A 19430-nucleotide genomic window follows, 5' to 3' on the forward strand; every position below is an offset into this window, starting at 1 on the left:
TAAAGCTTCAGTTAAGGCCCGTTTATAGCGCATTCAAGAAACAAGTCAACCTGTCAACCTTGAATTTTTACAACGTTATCAATTACTTGTAATGTAATTTGATACACTTACATACCAATACAACTTAAACCAAGTCTGAAATAATAGCAATACTTTCCAAACAATCAAATTGTAGTTTTGATACCCAAAAAAAACCATCTGACCTTTGATAACGTACAAAAGAATGAACCAAGGACACAAATGTTATCTACAATATTGTTTATCTTATAAGTCGGCAACATGGCAAAATACAAAATAAAAACACTATTGCAGAAGATAAAGTTTTGAGAGGGAGCCACATTTAACACACATTGGGTCATTGCAGGTATTGGCAAAAAATAATATTACAATTGGGCCATGGCATTACAGTGCAAAGTGTGTGTGACAAGTTAGGATATAAGATTTTGTAATAGAAAACATTTCAAAGATTGACGATTTCGATTAGAGTAATCTCTATACAATCTCAATTTCTTTTTAACACATAAAGCTTTAAACCAAGCTAAAGGCACTTGCAAATGACTACGGACATGTACAAAATAGTTTGCTAACATTTTAGTTGAAGATTTAAGATTTAAGCCTGTCTTTTAAACAGAATTGCAGCAAGAGGAATAATATTTTGTGATGTTAACATTTAACAAAATAAATATGAAAACAAAAACTGTAAACTTAAATCATAATCCAGCCCAGTCTAAACACAGAGTGGATCTGGTTTGAGTTTGAATCACATGGTGTTTTTGAACATGCTATTTGTATACTATGTGAAATTTGATCCATAAAAAGGAAACCCGTAAAGTGCTTCTTTGGATGGAAAGGCAAATTAACACTGATTAAAGAAAATAAAAAAACACAGCTGGACATTTGAAGAAAGAATAACTGATTATTGATTCCGAAGAACAGTTAATTCTCAATTGTTTAGTTGACTGGATTTAAAGCAAGTTACAACATACAACAGTAATAAAATCATACAACTAAGGCAACAATGAACAAAAAATAAAAGGATTTAAAAGGCTTTCAAGCTGTTGACATTGCGCTTCCCCAAAAAGACAAGGATCCACACGTCGATTCCAACACAGGTTGCTAAGCTAACGTTGCGGGCTCACACTTTGCTCACCTTTCGAAACAATTAAAAATATTTTCATCAGTTAACATGGCTCTAAATTAATTTACTTATACAGTATACCTGCTCAGGTTTTGGTAGTTCCACCCCCTTACCCAGCTACACATATTTATGGTCCACAGACAGTACCTCATCTTTTTATGGCTGTGGTAGTGCTCACTACATGGCACTGGACTAGACATGCCACGTGGTCGAGTTGAGTGAAAACATCACACTCTTATTTCATTCTTCTTAGTCTCATTCATACTCATTTTCGTTACGCTGAAGAAAACGGACTCAAACGGACGAGAAAGGCAGCAGAAATGTTTTAAGGACCGTGAAACTGCCAAGGAGCCCCCCTCGCCCCCCAGTGAACTGTTCCCAGTTACCGGAAACAGAACGCTACCAGTGGGGGGGGGGGGAGGGGCAAACCCTAGGGTGGACTTGACGACGTCCTCCGTTGAAAACTTTAAGGACACCCTCGAAAAAGGAGAGTTTTGATAACATAAAAACTATGTTACAACGATAAAGAAACCAATTCTTTTGACAGTCTTTTTTTTTTTTGCCGCTGCTAACTTTCCACCGCATACAGTTTGTGTCCTTGTTTTACTTGACTGTGATCTAAAGAGTAGTTCCAATGTACTACATGGCTTTTTTAAACAAAACAAAGAAAAGGAGCATTTGGAATTCAGAAGGTTATTCACTAGTATCATTGATATCACAAAGAGTGTATGCGGAAGCTTTTTGGGGGTTAAAGTTTGTGTGTGTTTGTGTTTGTGTGTGAGTGTGTGTGTAGGGTAGGGAGGGGGGGAAATGCATGCCTGACCTTTGCACACAAACCATTTCTCCCGATCTTTGGCCTTCAAATTGCAGGCTTGATGTTAAGGCGCCATTTTATTTTCATTCCGACATGTCCTTTTCCTTGGCTCCTGCCCTCGGCCCAGTCACTCCATCTTGCCGTGATTGTTGTTCAGTGGCGTGTGGCCGTTTTGTGCGTGGCCGTTCTTGGATACCTCCTTCCTGCTGTGCTCCGCGTCCTCGTCTTCAGTCTCGCTCTCTTCGTGGTCGCTCCTCTCATCCGCCACGATATGCTGTGATTGGACAAGGAAGGTTTAGAAGCGTGGGGTAAGGATTGGCCATGTTAATAATACGTGCAGGCTGGCCACCTTCTGCGTGTACGTGGATCACCAATGGGCACAGTGTTGGAGACCGCACATTACTAACACTTGCCGTTTTGAAAAACGACTGGAAAAACAAGGTGCTGTCGGTAGGCATTTCTGAGCAATCAGGTTATAACGCTAGATTAGTATACTACTAATCTAGTAGTTATGGAGTGGATTGATTTTCTGATGTTAAATTCCCAAATCATGCTCGCTTAATTAATTGCACACACACACACATACACACACACACACACACACACATATATATATATAAAGTAATTTAAACTCTGCTTTAAACTAAATTGATGATAAACCCCTTTTTGATAGTAAACCATTCAAAATGAAAGATCAGAGTAGTGTTCGATATCAACAAGAACTGGACCTGTTACATAGCCCAGATAGTCCATAGTTCATCTCAGTTTAACCGGAGCTATCACCAACACTCACAAAAGCAAACACAAGCATTAACCTTAGCAAGCAAACTGAAAATCTATATATAGAACCAAGGGTTAGCAAACTCCATTTGGTAAATACAAAGGATAAATTAAAGCCGCATTGCAATTTCGAAACATGATGCGCTCATCTTGTAAAGGGCTAGAGAAAGACAGCCCTAGAAAGTACACATCGCTCCTCTAATTATAATAAGGTGTGGCTCCATGTACAAAACGAATACACCATGCAATGTACATATTTATTAAGGGCTTGCATACCGCGGTCCCATGGCACCATGGGTGCCTTAACAAAAACTACTCAGAGGGAAGGAAAACTAGTAAAAAGGGCAGCATTTCTCACATTTCCCGGCAGGAACTTGACGACCATACGCAGGATGAGGATGGCCCAGAAGACGTGCAGACACTGGAGCACGATCAGCAGGCCGTTGAAGAAGTAGAAGCCGGGGAAGGCGGGGTAGAGGGTCAGGGGGTACACCCACGTTGTGTGTATGATCCTGGTGAGGGGCAAGGGGGGGGGGGGGGGGGGCGACGACACAGTACAGAGGGGCCCAGTCAGAACCAACCTACATGGTCCAGTCAAAAAGCCCATTGACACGACAAGACAAAAGGGCCTGTGAAGCAACGCCTGATTATTGGCAGCCCTTAGATAATGTTACTGTTCTTTCTCTTCCTCTTTGTTTTTCGAATAGGATGTGGGCGGCTCACAGCAGGCATCCGAGCGACGGCAGCAATCATTACACAAAGAAAAGGCAAAACATGATTCCGATAAAGTGTGAACAAGGTGCTCTCCCTACCAGAAGGGGAGGATGACAAGACGGGTCACGATGAATACTGCAGCAAACATGGTGAAGAAGAAGTTGCAGGTTCTTCTCCATCCAGCGTAGTTGAAGATCTTGGCAGACTTGAATGAAAAAGAGTGGAAGAAGAAAAGCAGGAGGAGGGTCACTTTTGGGTGGTTGCCATCCACAGGTCATTCCTCTGAGATCTGTAGCATTGTAAATAACACTAATTTTACACTTTAATCCCCATTAAGACTCTGCAGTCTCTGCATAACATGGATGGAATAGTGCCTTGGCATAACTTTCAATTTTCAACAAACATTTATGGACCAGATGGTAAATGGTAAATTAATTGCATTTATATAGCAATTTTCTAACCAGTGGCCACCCAAAGCGCTTTACAATATCGCCTAACATTAACCCATTTATGAACACATTCACACACCGACAGCGGTATCAACCATGCAAGGCAACAGCCAGCTCGTCGGGAGCAGTTAGGGTGAGGTGTTTTGCTCAGGGGCACCTCGACACTCGCTAGCAGGGGATCTCACTAGCAACCTTCTTGATACCAGCCAACCCGCTCTACCTCCTGAGCCACATGCCGCCCCAGATCAATTGTAAAAGTACACATGGACGAAGGTTATAAAACTGTGGTCCATAGTGCTACCTTCTGCTGTTACTGCCATTGAGTCAACTTCAAAGTTGTAAACTAATTTCAATCAGATGTTAGCAACTTCAGAAGGCAAGTCAAACAAATAATTTCACAATCATTATTTACATGATTATCATGATTATCATTGCATTCTTATCTGTATGACCTTGTTCTGCTAATTTCTTAGCAAGGGTTCATTATATATAGAGTTCCCTTTATCTATACAAATTGATCACTAATGTTTATATATATATAAAAGGCTAGAAGAGAACAAGCCTTGGCCAGGAAGCTAGTGTTGGCAGTTTATTGTTGGAACACACACACACACACACACACACACACACACACACACACACACACACACACACACACACACACACACACACACACACTATACCTCCATGAGGGAGTCGGATGTGTCGTGCACCAGCATGATCAGCGTCCCAGCCCGGATGTAGTTCACCAGCCAGGAGAAGCTGATGAGGAGGATGGTGGCCACATGGTGAACTATCTGCTCTTTGAAATCCTGAGGAGAAGCACACAGCAAGACACGCCGTCAGCAAGACACATACACACAAGAAGACTTTGAATCTATAAAAAAAAAGCAAAAAAAAAAGCAGTGTTTAAATAAATATTATTTGTGTCACTTGTTGATCTATAGAGTTGAGTTGGGCATTAACATTCGCCTTCAATAAGATTAACGCCTAGCAGGAAGTACCAAAGTAAAAGCGCAGCCTTTTTCTCTACCACGTTGGAAACAAGATCCCGGTAAGAAGGGTAAACAACAAAAACACAAAAGGAGCCGGAAACAATGCCTCGAAAAAATGCTAATGATACCCCATCGGTGAAAAGCGAGCCTTTCACAACTCCACAGGCTTTTCACTGTAGCCCTCCAGAGCCAACCCCACCCGCGGTGCAGCAGGACCAGAACCTTTTATATGCTTTTGTTAAATCGTGTTACAAAAGCACCGGGCAGGCGGCTCAAGCCACTGCCTCCTGGTTTCCCTTCAGAAGCCCCGCCTCCTTTTACAAGTGTGCTCAGCAAGTTGGGGAGAAGTTACAAGTGAACCAACTACGCTAGCTTCTGCGCCCGCCAACTCTACTCCTAAAACCCACCAAGGCAAGGCCAGGGGGGGCCTCGTCTGAAAGGAAAGCGAATGGGTAACTAGATAATAAGCCCACGGTCATGGGGCGCGGCGGTGTCTCCTCAGCCGTAGCCCCGAGAACGTTATTGATATCCGGGACCTAGGAGACGAAACGGTGGCAGAGTGGCGCCATTAACTTTTATGACGTCTACATGGCTGATGGCTCGCTCGCTCAGTTCATTGGAGGCCTTGTTTTGAGAAAAATACTTAATTACATCCCAACCGCAAATACACAAATGCCCAAGCACTTATTTCACAGAACGGATGCCTAAAATCGGTGGGGATTTATCCTAATGGAAGTGGGTTTTTGTAGTTGTTGTTGTTGTAGCTTGTGAAATTGGGCCGATCATGTGGAGAGGGGTTGTTCTTCACTTACTTTGCGCTTGACGTCTGTTGCCACGCTTAAAACCAATGAGACGTAGAAGCCCAGCTCCAACATGTAATACCAGTACTGGGAGGGGAGCAGCGGCTGCAGAGAGGAGAATGATGCGTTACTTCTCATTACGACACCAGTAAACTTTATTCAAGAAGAAAGCATCACTGCCCTCCCATGACTATTTTAAATTAAAAGTTGAAATGTATTATTTTTTTTTGCATACTTTGGGTGGACAAGTGAAAAGGGAGGGGGTATGTTGTCAAGAAAGCTGCCATACCATTTTAGGGAAGCCGGTCCACATCTCCTTCATATCCCAGAACCATGGTTTCTGTGAGAGGAATTAGGGGAGAGATTGGTAATGGTCTGATCTTACAATCAAACGCCTTATAAGAGAACCCTTATCTCCACATGAGCTGAACACAATACAAAACAATCTATTTTCTTGCTCACGGTGTGCCATGCTCTAAGTGGATTCAAATTAAAAGCAGTGGACTTTCTCTAACCATTACCCATAAGCTTTATTGGTTCTTGCCCCAAAGTGACTATTCTTTTATCATCAATTGGTGAATTGATGATAAAAGAATACATTGGTGTATTCTTTTATCATTATGGTGAATACATTTGTTTAGATGGGGTGTGAAGAAATATAGCTTTTCCAAGATGCACTCAGTAATTTGATATGATTTCTGCTCATTGAGAATCAATCTTCCAGTCACAAGAATGCATTTCTCCATCAAATATGGAGAACATTAAGAATCTAAACTAAACCTTTATCCATTAAAGGAGGGGCTTTAAATTCATTTAACGCCTGTTTGTAAAATGATAACACAAATGTAGAGGCTCAAAACATGGCAATACTCACATCAATAAGAGCCCACAGGCCAGCAAAGAAAGCAATAAGGTAAAATGTAAATCTCCAACTGTAAAAGAATGAACAGCAACCTCAGAAAAAAAGGACAAAGCAAAAGCAACGCGCACAACAGAACAAGGTGGCTTGTGGGAAGTAAAGGAGAAAGCATGGTTGTGAAGGAAATATCATTCCGACACAAACAGTACCTCATCAGTGGGCACTGGGCACTTAACAACGGTTGGCTTAAATTCAATTTACCCAAGATATACGTACATTTTCTTTGCCTGGGTAACGGGTTAAGATGAGTTGTTAAATTCCACATCAGTTTTGTGCATCCAGAAGGAGAGTCCCCTTGGTTAGCAAATGCTTTCCGTTTGCTGCTTCCATTGACCTTAACTCGGCAGTCACTAATGGCGATACAAAACTTTCGGAGATCTTCCCACTGGCCAAACTCCCGTGGGAACGGCTGATAAGAGACCGGGGACGCTTCCATTTTCCTAACCGGATAATGATACTATCCCCCCATTCTCTTCCATATTGAAACAAACTGGCTATAGGGAATCGCTCTGCAACACAGAAATATTTTTATCTATATATATTTTATAAACTTTGACAATAGATGTCCTGAGCAACGTAACATTATTTGAATCCGTATTATCGAATATGTTATCAATATTTTTAACTCGGGACAAGAAAGATGTGTTGGTACGACCGTGTTGGCAAGCACACACAACTTCTGCATGTCACCATCCAAATAACAAATATCAATACCTAAAGACTCAAGATTTGTTCTGCACATTTTTTTTTTCGGTCTCCCCCTGGTTTAAGTAACAATACCTTGGAGATTGTCCTCAGTCTCTAGCGGATGTTTTAGAGGCTGACTTAAGTGAGTAAGTCTACAGTGGCCTAGCTCCGGTTCATGAGAGGGGAATACACTAAATGACCTTCCAAAGTTTCCTACTTTTTCCTATTTTGAATACATTGGAAATCTTTGGAAAGTAATCAAAAGAGTAGGCTACTGTAACTCTGCAACCCAGCGTACTCGAACCTCGTACCTCTGGACGCACAATGATGATTTTGGAATTCAACAACTCGTCTGAATCTTGGTAAGACAATTACTGATACCTCTGTGTAGCCTTTTTAATAAAAATAAAACATTTTGTTACTTAAAACAGTCCAAATAGCCATGTATATGAGGTGTTAATTTGCTCGGCTACAATATCCAATTAGATAATTAGTTAACAATTAAATGTGCCTATATTAAAAGCAATATGCATCACATTTTTTTTCAAAAGAATCCAAAAGAAATACAATGATATCTGATGAAAATGTATAAAAGAAAGAACCTCAAAACCAAAATCTTTCCATCGTTGCCGTTACAGCTGTTGTTAAACTTAAAAGCATAACTAACAGACTAAACTGCTAAGATGAAAGTCGATGGATAGTGCACAGAACACATCGTTTATCCTGCAAAGTGAAGCATTGATGGGTTTTCCTCTTTTACCTGGCCTCCTGGAACTTCTTGACCTTACTGGGCCGGTCTTGGTTCCTCCTCCGCCGGAACCACCGCTGGACCTGACGCACAGAGTATCCCGACGTCTTGCTCAAACTCTCTATGCAGCTCTGGGGGCCAAAAGACACAGAGACGCAGACCAATGACACCGGGGAAACCACATGGGCTCCATCACAGAGAGACAGAAGGACAACAGATACAGGCTAGGTCCTGGTGAGTGAGAGGGTTTGTGTTTCGCCGACCACTAAACCTAAAGTAGGTTGTGATAAAAAACCACAACAACACCAGTGCCAAAATCCCTTCCCCGGAGTGTGATTCAACAAGACTTCCTGCCACCATTAACACCACCACGCCCTCCTCATCCACCACCGTCCCCCTCCCCCACCTACCGGTTCGGGGTGCTTTGATGTGCGACAGAAGTACGCCTCCAGGGCTGGATTGGGCGTGGCGCTGACTCTGTGTTTGTCCTTCACGCCGAGCAGGCCGGCCATGGGGGTGCCCACCGTCCTGGGAAGCAGAGGAGCGGTCAATAGGCGGCGATGTGCTGCCCATAAGGGTTGGATTCATTATTTACTTTAATGGAAGGAAACACCCGGTTTTACTCGTCAGACAAAAGCCACATGGCAAACACTGAGCGAGTTCAACAAATTACTGAATACAAAGAAACAAACACACTGGCAACAAACACGTGCGTGTGTGGGGGGGGAGGGATTTGCCTAAGTGCAACTGTGGCCCAAACAGTTAACCTCTGCCTGGGGGTTCCTTGCTTATTATTTACAGTGTAGTAGGGTTACAAAGTATAAATACCCCGTTACAGCTCTTAAAGGTACGGAAGTCTATTTCGAGCCGACCCCTCCCTTCAGGCCTCCCCCAAATCACATCACTAGCTTGCTAGCCTAAGCAATTAGTGAGGTGAAGTTTGGATATTGTTTCAAACTCGGCTCTATGAATCTGGTTCATTCAAATGAAACAATCCTTGAGTCGAATCGTTCATTTACGCATATAAATAATGCGCGTCTATATGTTAATGTTATGTTCTTGCGTCCTATACAGGGTGATATACTGTAACACAGTGAAGACGTAGGTGGCTATGAGTTTTTAAGCATACAAGTAGACAAATAGTACACGATACATATAGAAACAATGTGTGAGGTTACACACGTAACCTCACACATTGTACACACGTTTAAACACCACATAGAAAACATCACACATAGCAGATCGCACAAGAGATTGGTTATTTTTTTACAGAATCGCTCATGAATCACATATCACTATGAGCAATAGGTCTTCCTAGCCTTGTGGAAGTAGGTGCATTTGGACTATCAGCATTTATGTAAAAGCCACTAATCAGTGGATCACACTGCCTGGTGATCTGAGGGGCTGCATCTCTGTCAGCTCTTTCAAAACCAATGGAAGAAGTCTGATAAAAACTGCTCTGCTGTCACTGGCCTTGAACTTTATCTTTTGGTCTTTATGACTTGCTTTTAGCTGACAAGCATACATTTGCGATTTACACATGGGTGAAGCTTGGCATTGTGTGTCTCGGGTGTTAAAAAAGCATAAAGATATGCTTTTTGGTATAGCTCTGTATTACGTCTTTACGCTGCGTTGTTTGTTATCATGCTTTCTTCGTTTGGTCCTGCCAAGGGACTACAGATGTGAATTAGTTTAAAGCATAATCTGATACAGGACAACAAATGCTGACCTATTTTTGGACTTAAGTGATCCCTTTTAAATAAAATAAAATACATCAGAATAAGGACAATTCCAATTCCAAAAAAAAAAAAGTTAAATAAATAACCTTCCCTGGTTTTAAATGTTTTGATTATCTGTACTTCACTTATGGAAAATCATAACCGCATGTCTGTAAGCATATACATATACATACAAATAAACATATATATGGGTCAATATTAACCTTTAGTTTTAAACCGTAACTACATTATAACACAGATAAATACTCCACATTGCCACACATTGACGTTCTAGTACTTTAAACACCAGACTATTTGTTTGCCGTGTGTGTGTGTGTGTGTTTGCGGTGGTCTGAACCTACCTTTCAAAGACCTGCCGGATCAGCAGGAAGCAGAGGGCCACGGGGAGGGTGAACCACAGGTCCCCCATCTTGGGGTACACCTTGCCGTCATGGTCCTGCAGGTCGGCCCAGCCCAGCCCAGGGGGGAACCAAATCCAGTCCTGCCATATTAGCTCTCTCAGCCGCGACAACGTGGACAACATCCTGGAACCCAGAGAGAGGAGTCCTTTCAATAAAACATTGAACCCGCTTATGCTTGTCCCAAAAGACACCCCACACATATACATAAAGATATGCCACACACACACACACACACACACACACACACACACACACACACACACACACACACACACACACACACACACACACACACACACACACATTCATTACAACAAGTGTCAGAAGAGCCTTAAGTAAAGCTCTTTATTGCAATGACTCTTCATTTCACCAACTGGAAAAGAAAAATTCCCTCCAGAAGCAGTGAAAAAAAGCTTGAAAAAGATATCATACATGGGTGTCGGTTGGGAAGACGAAGCATTAAAGCTGATTCAAAATGTTAAATGGGCCAAACAGGCATTCACCAAAAGTCCACAATCCAGGCTTGCTATCAATAGCCATCAGCCTAGGCATTGAGTTGTTAGTATAAGGCAGCAGTCCATATGCAGGGTTAGCAGACAGCAGTTTTAAAAGGGACATGGGGAATGTTCAATAAGCCAATAGGCAGATGCGGGAAGACGTGGGACCTCCACACAAAATAATTAATCACTGTCTCACTACCACGTATGTGTGAGCCTAGTGAGATCTAACTTGGGGCTCCCAAAACCTTCTCTTATATCAAGTCAACCACCTCCGTTTTCGAGGGGTGACCCTTTCTACACGCTGTGGAGCAAACACTACATAGCGATGCTTTGTTTGGTCTTGTCCTTCCATTTAAGGAATGGTAACTGTTCCGTCTGTTTGATCTGCGACTGGGGTGTATGTTTAACCCCAACCAGGTGTGTTTCGATAGCCCAGTGTGTTTAAATAACGGCCGATGTTTACGACCATGGCCATGTCCTCAGGTCAGACTGTTTTTTAAAAAAAAAAAAGCAATGATAATGAAAGATATAAAAATATTACATTTAAGATAACATTTTCTACTTCTAGCTTCCGAAACAATATTTTATGAATCAATATTTTTCTTGGCTGCTGACTATGCTTCCCGGATCTGGTCATTTACAATCAGCAAGCTCCTAATAATAACAACCCCTTGTGGATGATGAATACACATTTCATAGATGATGAACAGGTGTTGCATCATTGACGAAACAATCCACCATGAATGTTCACTGTAGTCAAACTCTAATCCCATCCTGCACCTCTCTTTTATCATGACAGCCACTCCTTTGGTACTAGTCCTAGCCTTGTCCCTCCTATGAGCTGGACCATATCCCAATGTGGTCCGGCGCTCATTCTGATCGGAGTGCTTAGGGTGGGAGGAAAACCATCTGGGCAGGCTGGTTCATTAAATGCACGCCCCATGCCGACATGGAGTGGGCATGGGCCGATACCTGTTGGCGTTACGGTCCAGGCTAAAACACACTGAAATCCAGGCTGTCTGAAAGGGCATCACAGTAACGTGATGCCTGCAGACTAGTAGTGCTCGCCTCCACTGCGGTCTACGGACCAATGCACGTGTGGTGCGGGCCGGACTCCTACGTGCCTATGTTAAACAGAGAGTACAACATAAGGCCTCCTCCCCAACCCAGTCTCCTTTCTGCAGATACATTTACCAGGAAGTAATGTAGCGGAAAAGTCAAATTTGATTAACCGATTCGGCTACAGAGTAAGTGTCATGTAGGGACGTCAGACCTATGTCCCGAACGGGGTGTATCCGATAACAAAAGAGGCTTTGAGATGACAGACAGTGTAACCGAAGACCGAGTTTGAGTTCCAATAAGAACAGAATTATTTGAATGGAAGGAAAACGGGTTATGCAACAGGATGTGTTTTGGAGGTGGAAAATGTTTAGTTTATATTAGGTTTATTTATCTATGACTATTGAACAAAATGTTAATTCGTATTAGAATGATGGCATGCGGAGTACAACCAATGTATTGATCGGCATTCAAACACCTTCAGGTATAGTACACGCATGGAAACGTCAAGATGGCCTTAAACTAACCAGCAAGAACAGCTGAGGAGAAAGGCTCCAGGAATGACATCACCCCATCAGTCCGTCACCACTGGCAGTCCCTCAATGGAACTTCACCTTTCAAGTCACATGCTTTGTTATCCAGGCAGTCCAGTGGGTTGATTATGTCATGGTTTAAAGTATAATACTCATGTTACTGATTGGAAGGCCGATTGTTGGGGCTCCAACCCTTTAGACATGAAAGATGTCTTCCTTAATTATACCCTTGTAGAACTTGGATTGATCACGTGGAAGGATAAGTCATTGTTTTAACTCGGGAGGCGGGGGGGTGACTTGGTAAATACATTAATGAACATGGAAATAACTTATTTTATCTAGCTTGAGAGAATTATTTTTTTATCTGGCATGAGAAAGGGGTCATCACCTCCAGTGGACTGTCTGCCACGTCTTGATCTGGTAATCGGTTAATAAGGATTGTTTGTGTGGACTTTGACCTGCTGCAATCTTGTTATGAAGAAACAGTTACAAGCCTGGTACAAAGTGAACCCGGCTGGCACTGTTAATTTGATCGATATTTTTCAAGCGATACTTTTCAACCCTCCAACACTGGGCAGCTATCTATTGTCTCTGCTCCATCGCTCACATTGTAAATAGACTGTACATGGAGCGTTGAATGCAGCTGTGCTTACAACCCGTGATCTAAATTCACTACAATAAGGAGATGAAGGAAATACCAGAGAAAAATTAAGTGATGAAATGATACGGCAGTTTCACAGTAAAAGTGAGGCGTCGTTGCAATATGGGGCTTGTGAGATCACACATCAAGGCCTTATGATGCAAAAACAGAAGTGTTTTTTTATGATTGGTAACTATAAAGCTCAAAGTACCCTTACAGTGCGTGGTGGAGTAGTCTTGACGGGAAATTAGCACCAATTAATTCTTTATGTCAAAAGAACAGTTGGCCGGAACAGGTTCAAGCAGGGGAAATCTCAGGAGCTCAACTTGAGGTCCTTCCCCTTTTTTCAAGGGATTGAACAGTTAGTGTCCAGATAATAAGAAATATGTAGACAATATCACATTAAGGTCTTATTTCCGAAATACACGTTTTCTATTTTCAAAATAAATGAACAAATGTCTGTTCCTCTGATCATGTCAGTGGTGAAGAATGTAACTAAACACGCCAAAAAAGTGAAATTGTTTGCAAGGTTATATTAAGCAACCAAGTGAAAGTAGTATCATAGGTCAAATCCAGTCGTAAAGCGGTTGGATAATGAATGCGTGTTGGATTGGGGCCAAATTGTAACTTATTGAAAATGATACAGGAGGGGCCAATTTAGTACTCCCAATGCTTTGTATATTTATTAGTTCTGACTATGAAAAATAAGCGGCGTCCATGGCTTGATGCATTTAAAGAATTGAAAAACGAGTTAAAAAAAGAAACACTATTTCACCAATTATGGTACAAGGAAACATGGGGCTATCATTAATGCATACACCATTTACAGGACGCCTTTAGCCACAGCGTACCGTGAGGCAGGGTGCTACGTACAAAGCTACACGTCTATCGGGCGTCATCAACACGATCCCTCTTGCAGATCTTGCAACAGACCAGCTTGGTGTTGTAAGACGGGATTTGAGCGGTACGGCAAATGTCATGCTTTTATAAAAGTGTTGTAATTTCGTGACTGGCAATAGATTTGATCCCAAACAGAGCATTACGCCATCTACGCAGCCGTATTCAGGACGTCGCTCGGTGCGCAGGCATGGCGCAAGTGGGGAGGCTCCCGGACGTTACAGTTAGCGGAATTTAGAGGATATTCTTCAACCAACAAGTTGGTTTAACGTTTACACACAGAAACCACAGCAGCCAGTCAAGCGTCGCCAGGCCATTGGACGAGACCCTTGAGCTTTGATTGACCACATCCAAATAAACAACTTTGCAAACATTTCCGGGCCCGTAGAAACTTTTGCTTGTACACAATTTTGTAACGTAAGGGCCATTTTACTTTTTTTTTTCCTTCCCTTGCAGAGGATCATTAATGTTGTGCTTCAGATGGGCCGCTGTGGTTTGGTGATCATTCCTCTGTTCTCACACTGGTCGCCTTATCGCGGTGTTCCTAAACAAACACGTTTAGAGATTACTCCAACCAAAGGCCTACAGGCAGCCCAAAGTTAACTTGAGCACTAACAAGAGATATCTAGAAACTCCTGTTTGTCGACCGACCACCAGGAACACACCGCGAACGGCTGGATCAAGGTTCAATTGTAACGTCCCCGATCCATGATCATTGGTTAACAATAACATCCTTAACACACATCCTTAAAAAAACCCAATATCAAATCACTGCTTTTACAATCATTAAAAGTGTGTAACGTTTAGGTGCACCATATAACGGTGCAGTCTGCGCACCTACCTGGCTACTCGCGGTTTGTAGTGGTATTATTGTGCGTGTTGATGGAAGATATTTCCCACTCCTCTCGGTCGGTCCCCTCGGTAGATGTTACGCGGATCGCGCCATTAGTTCTGCCCACCTCCAAAAAGCTGCCAATCGCTCTGCTCCACCTTTCTATCCGCTGCTTTACTCCATTCCCGGAGAAATTAGCATCTGTAAGACTTTCTCCAAAAAAAAAACGGTGTAGTCGTCATTCACACTGGCCTCCCGTACGAATTGTAGGTTTACGTTGCACTTATACTTCTTCCCTCGGAGAAACTTTGGTGGATCGGACCGCTGTGGTGATAGGGTTTAGCCGGTGTGCTGCTCGTTAGAGCGGTAGTGAGGAGGAGCAGGAGCAGGAGGGGGCGGAGCCCGGGCTATTTAAAGTGACGTCGACGCTCCGAGGCCTAGGGCTAGCAAAACGGAGGCAAAGCGTGTTTCAACGCATCTGGCCTGTCTCAATCTTGTTGCGGTGGGTGGGAAAATCCACAACATTTCACCTAGGAGTAGAGGTTGTGGTCATTGTTTCTGCATAGCAGTATTGCACTTTTATCTGGAATGGTTGGCGAATATATGCTTAGGCAGGCACGTTTCTCACACTATAGTAACCTCACAGAAGGTGTATTGGACTACACGTTCATTATAGCAGGCTGATAGCAGACACCCTCTTGAAGTATTTGATCTTCATGAGCCAGAATAACCAAAATGGCCTGCTTGAAGCATTGCTTCTAAGAAAGCAAGTGGTTGACTAGGTGCAAATGCATTAGACCGAATGTATGAGGTATATTGTATTCTTATAATAGGCCTATCCACCTGTTGCGGACGGTGCCTTTATAGGATTAAAATGCAAAACATGCATGTAGGCCTAACCCACCCACCTACCCACCACAAGATGTAATTCTATTTATAAGCGAGGAATCCAGTTCCCATTACAGTAATGACACACACAAGCTTATGCACTCAATTATCTTTTTCTAAATTGTACTTTATTTTCTTTAAAGACATATGTTTTAAAACAGCAATTGTAGAGAATAAATAAAGAAACAATGTGTTTTTTTAAACTTCCATAAGTACATTTATGTAATTTTGAAATTCTACAATAACTGTCCGTTGACCTTAAGACCACAGGATTCGGAATCTCCAATTTTCTCAAATCATATAAAATTGCCATGTCTCCCCCTGATCAAATTGATTAACAAATAAATTAAACATAAAAATCAAGATAGAAAAAACCCAGACCCTCCCAACCCAGACAAAAATGAGTGGCAGTAGAGATTCTTAACTTACAAGGTAATTTGCCCTTAAACACCTTTTTGAAACTTAGGTATATACAGCGAGAGGAAATTAATCTCTTTTACAATGTAATCCCTTGTCTTTTTCTTTAATTTACTTTTAAATAATAAAACTAACTCTACATAACAATTGTACCAATGGTAATCAGAATACAGAATAATTTAATTATCTTTTTTTTCTTTTCTTTTTTTGCTCATTAGTCCAATGAGACCTCCTCTTCCTCCCCCTCCTCCTCCTTCGCCTCTCCCACCAATCAGACGCCTCGCTAACGCCACACACCACAGATTACACTATACAGTAGAACCCTGTTCAGTAGAATAACACCATTGATATGTTTTTTTTTCTTAACATGTAGATTTTTGTCAATAGACGTATGTACATCATCTAAATGGATCCAGCTGTGAGCATGTGGTGAAAATCTCTGGAACGGCTGGACACAACAGGGGGGTGGGGGGGGGGGGGGGGGGGGGGGGGGGGGGAAAGGGAAACACGGAGAGCCTAAAACTGTAGCTGCTGTGATGCTCATATTTTAGTTGTACAGGATTGATGGGTATAATGGTTTCCATGGTGAAGTTTCGCTCCTGTGTGCTGCTATGCGCTTTGGTCTAACAACCAAAAATAAAAAACGTCAAGAGGAAAACAAGGCCGGTTTTTTTTTTCCTCTCTTTTTCTCAATTGAGCTCCTGCATTGTCCTGGAAAGAGAGAGGGAGAGAAGAATATGAGAAAGGGGGATGTTTGAATATGTCACAACGTGAATGAAACACCTGCGCACACGCACACACACACACACACACACACACACACACACACACACACACACACACACACACACACACACACAAGCGCACGTACACACACAGACACACAGTGACTGTGGTTAGCCTCTAGGAAGGGGAGCAATGTCGGTAACATACTTTACTCCCACTGACCCTTCAGAGAAGACAGGATGACCACCTGAGTGTCCATGCAGCCCACGCTGACAGCCCTTACTGCTGCAGTCGACAGAGAGTGTGTGCCCCACTGCACATCCTTACAAGAAAGACCTACGCATCTTTATTGATAGGCAGGCAAATCAATTCAGGACATGCATAGTAGGAATTCTGGTAAGGTAGAGTGAGTGGTTTAAAAGGCCATTCAGGGAATTGCTATTACTTATTTACTTCATTAGTATTGTGTGAAGTATTGTGTATTGTGCTCTTTTAATTTTTTTTAATGATCTAAAGATTATTTCTCCAAACACAGTTGATGGAGGTGGGTGTGTATGTTCACAGTACTTATACTTGTACTCAGTTACCCAGAATTCCTACAGAGGAGGGCAGTTCCGTAGCCAGTTGCGCACGTCACAATAACCTTAAAGTTATTTTTAACCCAAAATCGTATAGAAAATGGGAAGTATCTTGCTTTATACACACACACACACACACACACACACACATACACACACACACACACACACACACGCACACCTACACACGCACACACACACACACACACACAAATGTTTCTTTGGAGATGCGATCATGACTGACAACACTCACACACACAAACAATAAACCCTGTACGACTCTCTTTTGGCACTCACAGAGACACATGTACACACGCACGTACACACATCACAGTGTTACGCTATCTTGTCAACCGCTTAAAGGGGTACACGTTTACTACAGTGTCAAATTCACAGAGAAAATAAACAAAAACAAGGTTCAGGCACAAAGTCACGTGGAGTTGAGTACAACCAAACGAAAACCCCACATTGTAGCGAAACTACCACACCAACCAACTAAACACAGGGATATATGTAAGAATGATAATCATGACAAAACAAAGAGAGACTAATCAAAAACCAAAGGGTGGAGGCAGAATAATCCATATTTGATGGACTAGTACATCCCAATGGGTAATTTGTTAGAGTTGCAAAGCAACATTAATTGGACTACAGAAAAGCATGTCATGATAATCAATTGCTTACAAATTCGGAGGCAAAGTGACAGTTATTGATCGTAGTTTGCAAGGATAAAACCAGGGCAAAATAATAATTATAATAAGAGGAAACTCACAACGCACCAAACACAGTTCATGGTCGCCATGGTGAATCACGGCCCAAAATAAAATTGCTAATGGCAACCATCACAGGCAATATCGCCACAGCAACCAACACAGGCCAATTAACTTACAACGCAGTGAGAAGGAAGGGGGAGGTTTTAGAGGTTGCTAGGCAACCGTAGCCATAGCGACGCAGTCTCCACGATATATGTATGGACAGGACAGTCTTGAGAGTGATGGTTTTTTTTCAGGAAAATGACATGACGAAAACAATAAATGAAAAGTAAAAAAAAAAAAATTAATGACGAACAGGATTTTTAAAATCCTATCATATACCAAACTCTATGATAAACATTTATTTATTTGAGTTATACTTTACTAATCCATCTCTTTGTTGTTTGCTTAAAACCCCCCCACCCCACATGTTAACAAAGTATCCTCTCTGATCCTGATATAACGTTTATAACATTCCACCCTCACACACATTCATCTGAGGGTAGAGAAATATTTAGCTCCAGCTACAAGACAGACAATCATGGCAATATGTGGCATTGAATCCAGTTCAACCATTTATCGACACCTTTCCCCATCTACCTCTCTCTCTCTCTCTCTCTCTCTCTCTCTCTCTCTCTCTCTCTCTCTCTCTCTCTCTCTCTCTCTCTCTCTCTCTCTCTCTCTCTCTCTCTCTCTCTCTCTCTCTCTCTCTCTCTCATGTTTGTGTTTATCTCTCTCACCCAGTCCACTGACCCCATTCAGTAAGGTCTGTTGGCATCCTTAGGCCTCTTCAGCTGCACCTTGAGTCGCTTCATGCCGATCTGGAAGCCATTCATGGCTTGGATGGCCGTCTGGGCACTCGAGGGGTTGTCAAAGCTCACAAAACCTGGAGAGGAAGCAGAGGGGAGGAAGGAGAAGAGACAAACTTGTTTTATTAATAATAATAATAAAAATAATAATTATGAGTAATATTTCTATGAATATTACTATAGAAAGATAGTAGAAGCAGATGAAGTAGTTGTGTTGGTAAATGGCAGGGAATCTTCCAGGAAAACACAATGAAGATCCCAAAAGACAGCAAGAAATATTTTATAATTTACTTTATTGTTTAATTATTTTTTTGGGGGGGGGATCTTTCTGGATCCACATTGCTGAAATGCAGGACGTTGACGCTTGTCATAACAGCAGATCCGATGAGCACACTGGGCGAGGCTTAATCTGTAAAACCACCTGAAGCATGTGAACCCCCTACGCCGGGAGGCATATCACCTCCGTACGATGTTCACAACGGATAGGACTTACTAGAGAAGAACCTTTCCAAGAGCTAACACCATCTTTACTGTCGACGTCAGATCCGTACGTCAGTCTCTTAAACACCCACCCGACCCAACCCCTCTGGCCGGGACTCACCAAAGCATTTGCTC

At 42.3% G+C, this 19430-nt stretch overlaps 2 protein-coding genes across 2 annotated transcripts in view; both read right to left on the bottom strand.

Annotated features, from left to right (window-relative positions):
- LOC115535521 (ceramide synthase 2) lies at nucleotides 1-15022 on the bottom strand. The gene is made up of 11 exons (XM_030346796.1): nucleotides 14655-15022; nucleotides 10125-10307; nucleotides 8455-8572; nucleotides 8057-8175; nucleotides 6565-6622; nucleotides 5980-6030; nucleotides 5703-5795; nucleotides 4579-4707; nucleotides 3545-3651; nucleotides 3091-3244; nucleotides 1-2226 (listed from the first exon to the last, which is right to left on the bottom strand). The coding sequence occupies exons 2-11, from the start codon at nucleotides 10304-10306 to the stop codon at nucleotides 2080-2082; spliced, it is 1158 nt and encodes a 385-aa protein (XP_030202656.1). The 5' UTR covers nucleotide 10307; nucleotides 14655-15022; the 3' UTR covers nucleotides 1-2079.
- A 622-nt stretch (nucleotides 15023-15644) lies between these two features.
- Nucleotides 15645-19430, bottom strand: part of celf3a (cugbp, Elav-like family member 3a) — a gene marked incomplete in the record, with an annotated part of 11675 nt that continues 7889 nt past the window's right edge. Inside the window, 3 exon segments of the mRNA XM_030346797.1 lie at nucleotides 15645-16661; nucleotides 18747-18892; nucleotides 19417-19430. Coding sequence (XP_030202657.1) covers nucleotides 18765-18892; nucleotides 19417-19430 — 142 coding nt within the window.

Source organism: Gadus morhua, chromosome 22 (genome assembly GCF_902167405.1).
Source record: "Gadus morhua chromosome 22, gadMor3.0, whole genome shotgun sequence".
Classification (NCBI taxonomy): Eukaryota; Metazoa; Chordata; class Actinopteri; order Gadiformes; family Gadidae; genus Gadus; species Gadus morhua.